This window comes from Colletotrichum costaricense (assembly GCF_030867565.1).
Source record: "Colletotrichum costaricense strain IMI 309622 chromosome Unknown Scaffold_17.1, whole genome shotgun sequence".
NCBI lineage: Eukaryota > Fungi > Ascomycota > Sordariomycetes > Glomerellales > Glomerellaceae > Colletotrichum > Colletotrichum costaricense.
The window spans coordinates 31,334-43,980 of record NW_026848246.1 but is presented as its reverse complement, the minus strand read 5'-3'; the positions used below and the strand labels follow the sequence as shown (position 1 = coordinate 43,980).

The 12,647-nt window shown below is 52.6% G+C and overlaps 4 protein-coding genes across 4 annotated transcripts; 3 read left to right on the top strand and 1 right to left on the bottom strand.

Moving 5' to 3' along the window:
- Positions 1-719: 719 nt before the first annotated feature.
- CCOS01_13191 (amino acid permease) lies at positions 720-2,528 on the top strand (the record flags this gene model as incomplete). The annotated part of the gene is made up of 2 exons (XM_060461337.1): positions 720-1,135; positions 1,265-2,528. 2 exons carry the CDS (start codon positions 720-722, stop codon positions 2,526-2,528), a joined length of 1,680 nt encoding a protein of 559 aa, XP_060307765.1.
- A 2,614-nt stretch (positions 2,529-5,142) lies between these two features.
- Positions 5,143-6,978, top strand: CCOS01_13190 (major facilitator superfamily transporter; the record flags this gene model as incomplete). The annotated part of the gene is made up of 1 exon (XM_060461336.1): positions 5,143-6,978. One exon carries the CDS (start codon positions 5,143-5,145, stop codon positions 6,976-6,978), a length of 1,836 nt encoding a protein of 611 aa, XP_060307764.1.
- Positions 6,979-7,709: 731 nt separating this feature from the next.
- CCOS01_13189 (uncharacterized protein) lies at positions 7,710-9,895 on the top strand (the record flags this gene model as incomplete). The annotated part of the gene is made up of 6 exons (XM_060461335.1): positions 7,710-7,911; positions 7,981-8,267; positions 8,330-8,456; positions 8,520-8,975; positions 9,032-9,798; positions 9,851-9,895. 6 exons carry the CDS (start codon positions 7,710-7,712, stop codon positions 9,893-9,895), a joined length of 1,884 nt encoding a protein of 627 aa, XP_060307763.1.
- A 201-nt stretch (positions 9,896-10,096) lies between these two features.
- CCOS01_13188 (methyltransferase domain-containing protein) lies at positions 10,097-11,854 on the bottom strand (the record flags this gene model as incomplete). Its single annotated transcript, XM_060461334.1, has 12 exons — positions 10,097-10,127; positions 10,185-10,341; positions 10,413-10,675; positions 10,763-10,900; positions 10,973-11,010; positions 11,067-11,089; positions 11,156-11,284; positions 11,341-11,359; positions 11,438-11,460; positions 11,534-11,624; positions 11,687-11,740; positions 11,810-11,854. The coding sequence occupies 12 exons, from the start codon at positions 11,852-11,854 to the stop codon at positions 10,097-10,099; spliced, it is 1,011 nt and encodes a 336-aa protein (XP_060307762.1).
- Between the last annotated feature and the right edge of the window lie 793 nt (positions 11,855-12,647).

Here is a 12,647-nt window from a genome sequence, read left to right as displayed (position 1 = left end):
CCTTGACGACCTTGAACGTCTGGTCGAGGACGGACGCCGGCATCACAATGGCCGAGGGATAGTACTTCCACTCGGGGTCGCCCTCGATATATATGTATTTATATGCATAGATGTGCGCAAGTGATAAAATAGTTCGGATCATGGACCCATATATAGCCAAAGTACAAAGGAGTATCATGTCGAAAGTGCCTGGCCTTGTTGGACCCAGGTCTCGTGGGATCTTTACATTATGATGAAATTTGATGGGATCCTATAAGCTAATTATCTCCACGACTGTAGATGCTCTGATAAGTACACGACAGCTGGGTGTTTGTGCCGTTGTGCTCTTTCAGTATGACCGTCACTGTCATCCTGTCTTCTTCTGGCGCTGTTTGCCCATCGAGAGGTGGTTTCCTATCAACCCCGCACTTTCAATTGCGCATGTGCCGCTTGTGCAGGATCAGAATGCAGAGATCTGCAAGCCAAACGCGTGATCCATAGAGGTAGGAGAGAGACGATTGGAGAAACGGGGTAAGCGATAAACGGAAATCGTGTTACGCTTGTTGCTACTACTTAAATTGTTCCTTGCTGTTTAATGCGCCCGCTTGAGTGTATCCTGTTTGTCTTTTAAAGAAACATATCTTATGTTGTCGGATGCCGCTTCAAGTTGAGAAGCACAATCATTTACGCCTCTGCAAGCTTTAGGATACGTTTCCCATTGCCAGAGACGCACAGAACCGATGGAGACTACTAGAGAGAAGCTAGAAGGGAGGCCAGAGAGAGCAGGAGACCCCGCGCACAGCGACATCGAGCTAGCAACGACAACAAGAAGCGCAACAGTAGCGGACCTCAAACAACAACAAGAGCTACAGCACATCGGAACACTTGACCGGAAACTGAAGTCGCGGCATGTTCAATTCCTGGCTCTGTCGGGAGCCATCGGAACGGGGCTTTTCGTCGGCAGCGGCCAAGTTCTGTCGCTGGCCGGGCCGTTGTCCGCCTTCATCTGCTATGCGGTGACCGGGTTCAACCTGTACTGCGTGATCAACTGCCTCGGTGAGATGGCTGCATGGCTACCTATTCCGGGTGCTGTGCCAATATTTGCTGCGCGGTTCGTTGATCCCGCGTTGGGGTTCACTTTGGGATGGAACTACTGGTAAGCGACTCATTCCTGAAGACTTCGCGGGGCGCGGAGATGAACAGATAACTATGCTTGTTGAGACACCGGGAATCCAAGTTCCAGCTCCAAGACTATTGGAATGAGCGGGCGCTCATCGTAAGACAGGTACCAATTCGCCATCGGCGTTCCGATCGAAGTTACCGTCTCGGTGGTCATCCTTGACTATTGGGACCACGCCATACCGCAAGCCGCCCTCATCACCATCTTCTTTGCAGCAATGGTCCTCGTAAACTGCCTCCCGGTCCGCATATACGGTGAAGCAGAGTTTTTCTTCGGCGCCATCAAACTCATCACAATCGTCGGCCTCATCATCCTAATGTTCATCATCACCGTGGGTGGCGGACCCAGTGGAGACGCCATCGGCTTCCGCTACTGGCACGACCCCGGCCCGATGAACGAGTATCTCCGGCCCGGCGCCCTTGGCCGTTTCCTTGCCTTCTGGAAAGTCTTCATTCAGGCTACATTCTCTTATGGCGGCAGCGAGATGGTCGTCGTCGCGTCCGGCGAGACTGAGAACCCGCGCCGCAATATTCCAAAGGCAATTCGCCGCGTTTTCTGGCGCATCGCAATATTCTATGTCCTCGCCATCTTCCTCGTCGGGCTGTGCGTCTCTTCAGAGGACCCTAATCTGCTCAACGCGATCAGCAGCAGCAGTCCCGGCGCCGCGCAGAGCCCCTTTGTCATCGCTATCAGCAACGCCGGCATCGGAACGCTGCCCTCCATCATCAACGGCGTGATCCTCAGCAGCGCATGGAGCGCCGGCAACAGCTTCTTCTACGCCTCCACGCGGGTCCTCTACGCTGCTGCACTCGACGGCAAGGCGCCCGCGATCCTTAAATGGGAGCGCTTCGGCGTACCGTACGCCTGCGTCGCTGCTACATCGGCGCTGGGGTGCTTAGTTTACCTCAACGTGAACAATCGCGCCGCTGAGGTGTTTTTCTGGATCAGCAACCTCAGCGCCGTGAGCACCCTGATTGTGTGGGCTAGCGTGTGCTATACCTACTTACGGTTCTACCAGTGCCTGCGACATAATGGTATCGATCGCGATACGTTGCCGTACAAGGCCCCGATGCAGCCGTTTCTTGCGTACTTTGCTATTGTTTTTTGTCTCGTCGTTGCGTTCTTCAATGGGTTTGATGCGTTTTTCCCAGGGCGGTTCAGTGCCAAGACGTTTTTGCCGCCGTACATCGACATTCCAATCTTCCTGTCACTTTTTCTAGGCTACAAGTTTGTCAAGAAGACCAAGTTCGTAAAAGTTTCCGAGATGGATATCTGGTCGGGCAAGGCGGAGATTGATCGGCTTGAGCCGACGTGGCCGGTGGTGAAGCCTCGCAACTGGTTGGAACGGATTTGGTTTTGGATCGCGTGAAGCGCGGCACACAATTTTCGGCGATGTGGCAGGGCGTTCGACTGTACACACAGTACACGTAGTAAGCATGAATCACTTGATCTTCTTCCTCGCTGCTAGCACTTCCTTCGGCGACAAATTCTCGTGAGAGTTGGGCTGAAAGGAGGTGACTGAGGTGGGAGTTGGATCTAGACCAGAAGCTTGTCGCGGTAAACGACTACTTCCTAAAGCCCCGATCTTTGGAGAACTCCCTCTTAGGTTCCAGACCGGTGGAAACATAAATTCCCGTGTCCCCAGACCCAGCGGTGAGCAACTAGTTTTTCATGAGTGAAAATCCTCGATCAATAGCCAGATTCCTGGCGCACCCGACACTCTGGTCAATATCCACAGATCGGTGGCCGGGGAGCTCGGGCGCCGCCTGGAACCCCAGCTCCGATGCTACTGCAAAATCCCGCCGACCCTCTTGTTTTGCATAGTCTTTTCCATGTGTCTCTTGACCCTCCTGCCTTGAGAAGAGATTAGATCCTTAGTTAGTGCCGTAGGTAGAATTCCAGGAAAAAGCCTTAAAGGTACTTGACAACGAGGTATTTTGCAGAGACCATGATGCACTGATGCAGACGGCACTTCTGTTAGTGCCGCTGACTAGTACCGGTAGCCTAGTGGAAAGACGGCAGTCAGACGCATCATTTGTGGCGTTTTTGTAGTGTTGGTGGCATGCGCGATCATATCTCAGCTCTGCCCACCGGCCGACATGTTCGCAGCCGTCTTGTGGGGGAAGCTTGGAGTAGGTATCCTGAGTCCTGGCCCCCTAGCCTAGTTGCAAAGAAGTTCCGGACTAACAGGATTATCAATGGTTTGTGGACAGCGTTCTGCAACAGAAAATCAAGTGAAGCGATGACAGAGGGTCGTACGGTGGGTGTATTCTCTGAAGAGGTCAAGAGACCTAGACTCTGAACGTGAGCATGAGCCGATTTTGCCCATATGGAGGATCCAACCACCTCTAGTCGCCGAGGTCGCTGCCGTCTTTTCTTTGGCGGGGACCCTTTTTCGGTGGTGCTGACAGGCGCAAAAGGCGGCCTCGTGGCTCGCGCGGGTGCAAAGCAATCCATTTGTCAAAAGCGACCGGGTCGACCGATGTTCTGATCACTTGGCCACCCCGTTCCTGAGCCAGCCGGGAGCATGCGGAGATTGGTCATAGAGTGGGGGCCAGAATTAGAGACACAGGGTCGTGGATTCGTGGGTTGTCTTTGTGGGCGACTTTTGAGGTGAACTGGGTTGAATTTGTGGTCCTTTACAAGGTAGCAGACTGGGAATAGGATCCTAACGCTTGTTGCAATAATTGCTCGTCAAAATAGTGCGCACAACGAGGTAGCAACGCTGTAGCCGTCAGATGGGCTGGGAGTCTGTAGTTAGAAGATTTCCTGGAACAGAAGTGCGCCGAGGTCGTTGGTGGTGGCTGCGGGTAGCCTGATCGAGTCAAGCAGATGTTCTGCTGACGCCCTCTCTCTGGCGGCGGTACTTTTTCACAAGTGAAGAAGAGATGATGAGTGAGAATGAGACAAAAGAGAAAGACCAACTCAAACTCTCTGTCTTGGCAACTTTCGTGCCGAGGAATGGGTGGGCGGATCATGGAATGCGCCACGACGGCTTGGAGGACGTTACCGTTTGCGGTATCGACCGCAGCGGTTTGTGGTGCGAAAGGCGCACGCTAAATCAGATAAGATGGATCTGATAAAAAATTCTCTGATGGCTTGAGTCCTTGATCCCGACACCACCAAGTTTCACGCCACCAACCTGGAGTGCTGGACACATTCAAGGACTTCAACTCCGAGGCTTGAAGACCCGGGGCCAGGGATTGAAGGGGCGCTAGTCTGTTAACTAACAAGATGCGAAAAAATCATCACGGCTAGCGCAAGCTGCGTCAGGCTGGATCGACTGGCTCAGTGGTTCGCCCCTCCCCGTAGGTTCCCAGTCGTCTGGCTGCCCACCGAAATGGCTCCGATGGGCAAAGATGGATGGAGCGGCCTTGATTGGGCAGCGTGCGAGCCTGAGAGACACTGATAAAGCTCTCTTCGCCATGTCTGGAAAGTTAAAAAGGGCCCTGGATGTAACCTCACCACCTCGTCTTCCCTGTCGTCCCTGCAGGCGGATCCTCTCTCTGAATTTTCTCCCTCTTTAATCCATTACATCCCCGGTCAGGTCATCAGTTCGACCTTGTCTCGTTGCTCTTCTTGCTTGTAAACAAATAGTTGCGCAGTGCGCTCTGTGCAATTGAGCAGACTCGAAAACCAGAGACGCGACCTTCACCTAGGCCCCGAATCTCTCACCTTCTCGGTCAACGCTCACTTCGGCGCATTGACCTTCGGTGTGTCGCAGCTCCTGCCACAGACCGCAAGACGTCACCGAGCCCCGACTCCTTCCCGAGTAAGTGCCGCCGTCCTTTAACGTCACCTTCCGTCAGGTCCCTCCAGGTTGCCGGCGCGGAAGTGGAGTTTCGCCGACCTCATCCGGGGATCTTGCGAAGTTCAACTTCATCTCAACTACAACTCTTTCGCGAAAACTCTCTGTTCTCGTACTAACTTTCATCCCAGGCCCTCTCATCATCCATCTCATCTGGGTATCGTAGTCACTCAAGATGGGTCTCTTTGATCGTAAGAAGGAGACTGAGTCTCCTTCGGATATCGTCTCGCCCACAGCCGATCTCACCTCCGCAGAGAAGAATGCTCCTCTATCCCAAAACAGCCCTCCTCCTCCCACGTATGAGTCCAACAACATCTACGGCGAGAAGTCGCCTGGTGTTGCGAGAATCGAGGCCCTCTCTGCCGCCATCACCACTACCGACCGCTACTTCATCTTCTTCGGCGTCTTCCTAGTCGCCTATGCCTATGGTCTCGATGGAACCCTTCGCTACGCCTACCAACCCACCGCCACGAGCAGCTACGCTACGCACTCCCTTCTGGCTACCGTTAACGTCCTTCGTTCCGTCATCGCCGCTGCTGCCCAACCCACATCCGCCAAGATTGCCGATGTCTTTGGTCGTGTCGAGCTCATCTGCGTCTCCGTCATCTTCTACGTCGTTGGTACCATTGTCGAGGCATGCGCTACTGAGGTTAAGGCCTTCGCCGCCGGCGCCGTTATCTACCAGGTTGGCTACACCATGATCATGCTGCTTGTCGAGGTCATCATCGCCGATATTACCTCCACCCGCGCCCGTCTGCTGTTCAGTTACATTCCTGCGCTTCCTTTCATCATCAACACCTGGGTCAGCGGTAACATCTCCGCCCTGGTTCTCGGCGAAAGCACCTGGCAGTGGGGTATCGGCATGTGGTGTATCATCTACCCTGTCTGTGCCCTCCCCCTCATCATCAGCCTGTCCATTGTCGGCCGCCGCGCTAAAAAGCAGGGACTGCTCGACTCTTACTCGTCTCCTTTCCGCATGCTCGGCCCCAAGAAGTTCCTCATTGAACTGTTCTGGCAGCTCGATGTCATCGGTATCATCCTGGTTATCGCCATCTTCGCCCTAATTTTGGTTCCTCTCACCATTGCCGGTGGCTTCTCGACAACGTGGCGCGAGGCTCACGTCATTGCCCCCCTCGTCATCGGTATCCTTTGCATCCCGGTCTTCGCTGTGTGGGAGATGAAGGCCAAGCACCCTCTCGTTCCCTTCAAGTTGATGCGCGACCGTGGTATCCTGGCCCCTCTCGGTATTGCACTGGGTCTCAACTGGGCTTGGTACATGCAGGGAGACTACCTCTACACTGTCTGTATCGTTGCTTTCGACTTCAGCATTGCGTCCGCTACCCGGATTACGTCGCTGTACTCCTTCTGCAGTGTCATCACCGGCTTTATCCTGGGCTTCATCGTCTTTAAGGTCCGCCGCCTCAAATACTTTATCATCGCCGGTACCATGCTCTTCATGGTCGCTTTCGGTCTGTTGATCCACTACCGTGGTTCTCCTACCTCCGCCGGACAAAGCGGTGTCATCGGTGCCCAGGTCCTTCTCGGTATCGCAGGTGGCATGTTCCCCTATCCTGCGCAAGCCTCGCTCCAGACCACTCTGAAGCACGAGCACCTTGCAATCATGACCGGTCTTTACCTTTCCACTTATAACATTGGGTCTGCCTTCGGTAACACAGTATCTGGCGCTATTTGGACTCAGGTTTTGCCCTCCGTCCTTCAAGAGAATCTTGCACCCTTTGGCAATGACTCTCTGGCTACCGTAACCTACGCCCAGCCTTTCGTTGCCATCGCCGAGTACCCCGTTGGAACCCCCGAGCGTGCAGCCATCATCGACTCGTACCAGCACGTCCAGCGTCTGCTTACCATTACTGGTATCTGCTTGACGGTTCCTCTTATCGCATTCGCCTTCCTCCTGAGGAACCCCAAGTTGAACGACCAGCAAACTCTTGCGGTTGACGACGTCCAGATCCGCCCTGCGGAGAACAATGACAGCCTGCCTAGCAAGATCTAAGCATCGAATTTGGATGTACCAAGACTGTTGATGCAGTGAGTTCACGTAATTGATTTATGGATATCCGAAACCCTGTACGAGGCACGATGAGTCGAGTCTTCATTTAGAGATCCTGGTTAGAGATACCATTCACAGAAAGATATAGTCGTAATTTAATATTCTTCCCAAGTCACGATAAACCCTCACACTGTCTGGTTACATCTGCAATTAACCACAACCGCCACTTATTTATCACGCAGACTATGCCAAGGCTGACTTGACGTAGCAACTGCTTACTTGCGTCTGTGCCAGCCTCCATTGATACCGCACTTTGAGACCTTCCCCGCACGAAACAACCCGACTTGTATGCAGTCATTCCCTTCATATTCATTTGAGGATCGACTTCAATTCGTTACCTATACAGAATAAAGCAAACACGCTCTTTTCTAGGCTTAAGCATCCCCATCGTTCTTAGAAACTAGCTCATGCAGCACATTCCGATTGGCGTTCCTGCGACTTTTCCTGGCTTGAGTTACTCCAATGCAACATCGTTTAGACTTCAGCTTACTGGCATATGCACGTACAGGGCTTCTGCATCGCGACAATGGCGAGATCGTTGCCATTCTCGTTGACGAGAAGCTCGTCTTTAAAGAGAGTCTTTGGCGCGTTCCTTCTTCATCGGCTCCTCTCTGCTGTTGTCCCCTCAACTCCTCAAGAAACCCGTTCAACCTCGTCTGAGTCTGGTAGTCCAGATGCCTAGTGTTCTCACAACACCCATGAAGGCCATTTTGGCACTGCTGGCGTTCAGCTCATCTTCACTAGCACTACAGGTCCCTCGCTACGCCACAATTGCCTCGCGAGATGCGGTTGCCGCGACTGATTATGACTTCGTCATTGCCGGCGGAGGCGTCTCGGGCCTTACCGTTGCCGATCGGCTGACCGGAGACCCAAGCAGTAAGTAGAGACCGTGCCATAGTTCATCTACCTCAGACGGGAATTCTCCACCTAATGCATGTGAAATAGTCAAAGTCCTAGTCATTGAGACCGGGCCTTTCGACAAGGATGAAGACAGCATCCTCGTCCCAGGTGCCTTCTTCCCTGTGCCATACCTTTGGCCCAACTTGAACAGCGCACCACAGCCTGCGTTGAACAACCGCGTTTTCCCAGTGCCTGCCGGTCGAGTAGTCGGTGGCGGTTCTGTAGTCAACGGCATGGTCTTTGTGCGCGGTGGGAAGTCAGAGTATGCGGCTTGGGAGCAGCTGGGTGCCAAAGGCTGGGGATGGGATGACCTGTTGCCGTACTTTCGGAAAGTGAGTTCTATCTGGATGTACATTCAGCATGGAACTGTGAATGCTAATCACACCTTTGCTAGAGCGAGAATTTCACGACCCCGCCTCAAGACTTTGCTGACGCTGCCAACATCTCGTGGGTAGAGTCGGCTCACGGCCACACCGGACCTGTCCGTGCCTCGTATCCCAATTATTATTTCCCCGGTGCTGGTATGTATCTCAATACAGAAAGGAGTAGGGTTCCGACATGTGATTTCCACTAAAATCACGTAGAAAACTTCTGGCAAGCTGCTCTACAAAGCGGCCTCACCCCTTCCCCGGACCCCAATGGCGGCGACCGGGCTGTCGGTCTCTTCAACTTCCCCACCCTCGCCGACGCAACAACCCGGACCCGGAGCCACGCGCGGATCAATCATTACCAACGCGTCAAAGACTCTCGTCCCAACTACCACATCTTGGCTGGACACACTGTATCCAAGATCCTATTCAAGGGAAGGAGGGCCGTTGGTCTCGAGTATCTACCTTCAACTGGTGGTGAGCCCCTCGAGGTCTACGTAAAGAAGGAGGTCCTGCTGGCAGCTGGGGCGCTCCATACACCACAGATTCTACAGCTTTCTGGTATTGGGTCAAAGAAATTCTTGAAGAGCTTTGGAATCGATACCATTGCAGATCTGCCTGGGGTTGGCGAGAACTTTATGGATCAGGGTGAACTAAAGGTTCCCTTCACATGTTGGTACCATTTCAATTCGAGAGCAAAAGTATAGTGACTGAAGGGAACAACACAGTTGAAAACAATGTTTTCCCCAACTCTGGAGCTCTAGACACCAACAAAACATACGACGCTGAACAACGCGCCCTTTACGACGCCGAAAAGCAGGGAGCGTACACCATCGTCAGAACCCTGAGCACAAACCTAGCCGTACCGCCGCTAGCCAACACAACCTCCTCCTGGCGCGACATCCTCGCCACTGCAAAGTCCCACGACCCCACCGAGTATCTTGCTCCAGGTACCCCTGCATCCGTTCAAGAAGGCTACAAGAAGCAGCGGGAAATCGTTCTCGACCAGCTCGCAGGACAAGACGTGCCCCTCGGCATGGTCCACTGGGGCACCGGCAATAGTATCACGCTCTACTTCCTCCGGGCGCTGAGCCGGGGGTCGGTGAAGATTAACTCCACGGACCCGCTGCAGCAACCCGTCATTGACTTTCGCACTGCTTCTGATCCCACTGACTTCGACCTCGCTGTGGCGCTGTTTGAGAAGGGGAAGGAGATCATGTCTGCGCCGGCGATGAAGATTCTTGGGCCCAAGATGGCGGCACCGTATGATACCGCTTCCAAAGAAGAGATGAAGACGTTGCTGGCTGCGAACATGTCACCTTCGAACGCCCATTCGTGTTGTACTGCGGCTATGGTACCCAAGGAAGAAGGAGGTGTGGTGGATACGGAGATGCAGGTTTATGGGGTTAAGGGGTTGAGGGTTATTGATGTTAGTTATTGGCCCATGGTGTTGACTGCAGCGCCGACGGCAACGACTTATGCCTCTGGAGAAAAGGTAAGAAGGGCATCTGAAGCGCTTAAGTACGCGATTACTAACTTCAGTGCAGATTGCGGATATCATCAAGAAAAAGTATAGTATCGCCTCACTCTGAACAATAATGAGGGAGCTTTAATTGCAGTCTCTTTTTCAGATAATAATCCAGGTCATTGGATTGATTAGGTAAATCTTTTGAAGACTTGCTGGGTTCAAGCACAGAATACCATGCCTGCGTGCCGGCGCGGATTAACTATATTCGTCGTGCGTGTGTACTGTCGTTCCATTCGATGCGTTCTCAACTCGGTTGCTTTTGACTTCATTCCGGCTTTTGTGCGTAAACCACATATCTGAGATACTGTCAGCTGGACTTCGATCTCGTAACAAGGGAAAAGGTAGTTGCTCACACTGGCCACCATCCATGTATAGACCTGTCTCTCATGTCTTTCCTAGCATCCACCAGGAACACCTCAAGCTGCTCCGCCGACCAACCCAGCGCCCTAGTAAAAAGCGCCAAGCTAAGCCCCGACAAGCCATTTCCTAGGTTTTCGTACGTCCACACGCCTTCGGAAAGCGATTCAGTCAGCGTTTTGGTCCTATGTCACGGGTAAGAGCTGAACAGAAAGCCGTTTTACCTAGCTCTTTGTATTTTGGATCCTTTGGCCAGGGGTTCGACGGCCACTTGTAAATCTTTTCCTCAATATTGGTGAACCCCGCTTCGGCGAGCTGCTCCTTGTAGAATTTGCAGCTGTCGAGTGGTCGTTTCCATATCGCTGCCGCTTCAAGCATGTGCATTGCCCACTTTTGGGTTGCGCATTCGGGGCTAACTGTTCCGTCGTCGCTTTGAAGATCCAAGAGGATGTCGGACAACTCTATCCAGCCTCCGGGTTCGAGGTATCTATGATATACCGTCAGACAAGAAGGCGGAGCCGCGGAGGCGTATATATTCAGTGTTAAAGCCCGGGTGCAGCGAGTAAGAACTTACTCATAGCTTTGGCGGATAAACCTTGGCCAGTCTGCTATGGAACCTGTGAGCATTCGGCCAAAGACGAAGTCGAACTTGTAGGAGTATGTCCAGTCATCTTCTAGGTCGTCGATGTAGAATGTCACGTTGGGAGGTACACTGAACATTGATTAGTAAATCAACGCATCCAAAATCCTTGATTTGCAGGATCGTTATCCTGATGGTACTTACAATGGCGGTTGTATTGGGCTGAGATCGACACCGGTTATCTGCCAGTCTTTAGATATTGCCTGACAAGGAATGATTGGGCTCTGGGCGAGCTTACTAGTGTCTCTTGATGATCGTCGGCTGCCAGGGATAGGGCATTAGCTAAGGTATCTTGAGTTATTAACTTCGCGGATACAGCTATCTTACCAAAGTCCATTGCCCAAATTCCGGTTCCGGTTCCAGCATCTAGTACTCTTTTTAAAGGCTTGTCTCGGCCAGCCGGCGATACAAACAGCTTTCCATCAAAGGTAAGTGTGTATAAATGATGTTGAAGATCTATTACGCAGGCATGAGCATCCCTTTGATGAGAGAACAAATACTATGTCACTTACCAAGCCTGTCGTTTTCGACCTGCGATTCCAGATAGGCGACGCGTTAGTTCCAAGTTGAGGTTGGAGAAGGGCGGTTAAGCTGCTAAAGACCACCTACCGCGTCATTCGGCAAAACATATCCTAAGCAAAAGCTATGGTCAGTACGATAGCACATGTGAGATGCTATCAAGCTGAAGAGCTTTGAATCACTTACTGCCCTCTCGATATGCGTGGTATGTTCTTCCATTTTCTTCGCGGTAACGCATGATACTGCTTGTCATGGATGCAGATGACCCGAGCACAGACTGCAACACGGATTAGCTTTACGCGTAACATTGCACCGCTAGACCGAGGTACCACTACTCACCACTCCCATGGCTGAGTCGCTGTCATCATTGGTATTGTCGTTCTCCTCTCCATTCTATCGAAAAGAATCAGCATCAAGGTCTGTCGAGTGCAAGCAGATATGTTGAAAGGTCGTCGAACTGACGTCTGCTTCGAGCGGGCCGGCTTCCGCCGGTGCTGGATCCGCCATGATTAAATCTGTCGGAGCCTCGGAGGGTCGAGGCTCAAGAAGGAACCGAACGATGAGACCCTTTTAATGGGGTGTCAATTCAAAATTCAACGGCGACCAAGCCAACATGTGCAATTGAAGAAAAGTTGTGAAACGCGAAAAAAATGTGAAGGGCAGAAGAATCTCCAGAAAAACAAAAGCCACAAGCTTCCTTAACCGCCAGATCGAAGATTAGGCAGAGTCTAATTGGACGGTTGGGCTGTGCCTCTCGTAATGAACCAGCAGATGGCATCTAACGGTGCAGATCAGGAGATGCGACCTCACCGCTTGCCCCCTCTCTGCATTCTTTCTCCTCCTTCTGGCAATGCCCCCCGGGCAAAGCCGTGCCCGTTAAACGTTGCATCATACCCCCGCTAGACGCATCCGTTGGCATTGGTCATTGCCGATGCGATTGAGGAGGAGGAGGAGAGGGATAGCAGGGCATTGCAAAACACGGCAACAATCTCATTGGATCGAAACCCCGTCACGCCGGCCCCTGCTCCGTGCGGGAAGGTTGCATTCCCGAGTCTGCCGTGTCAATCATCTAAGCCGCCTAAAGACTAGGGGGTCCAGACCCGTCGCAAGTGTAGACACTATTGGGCAGAGACCCCGAACCGACAATGATATCGCCATGGGTCGTCAACTCGTCAGAAACTTTGGTAACATTTCGGCGTCATGTTCGCTGCTATTGCATGCTATTCCAGGGCCATTGAAGGATTTGACCGTCGTATCGGTGCAGTCTCTCGGTCAAAATATTCCCCAGCTCCTCCCAGGC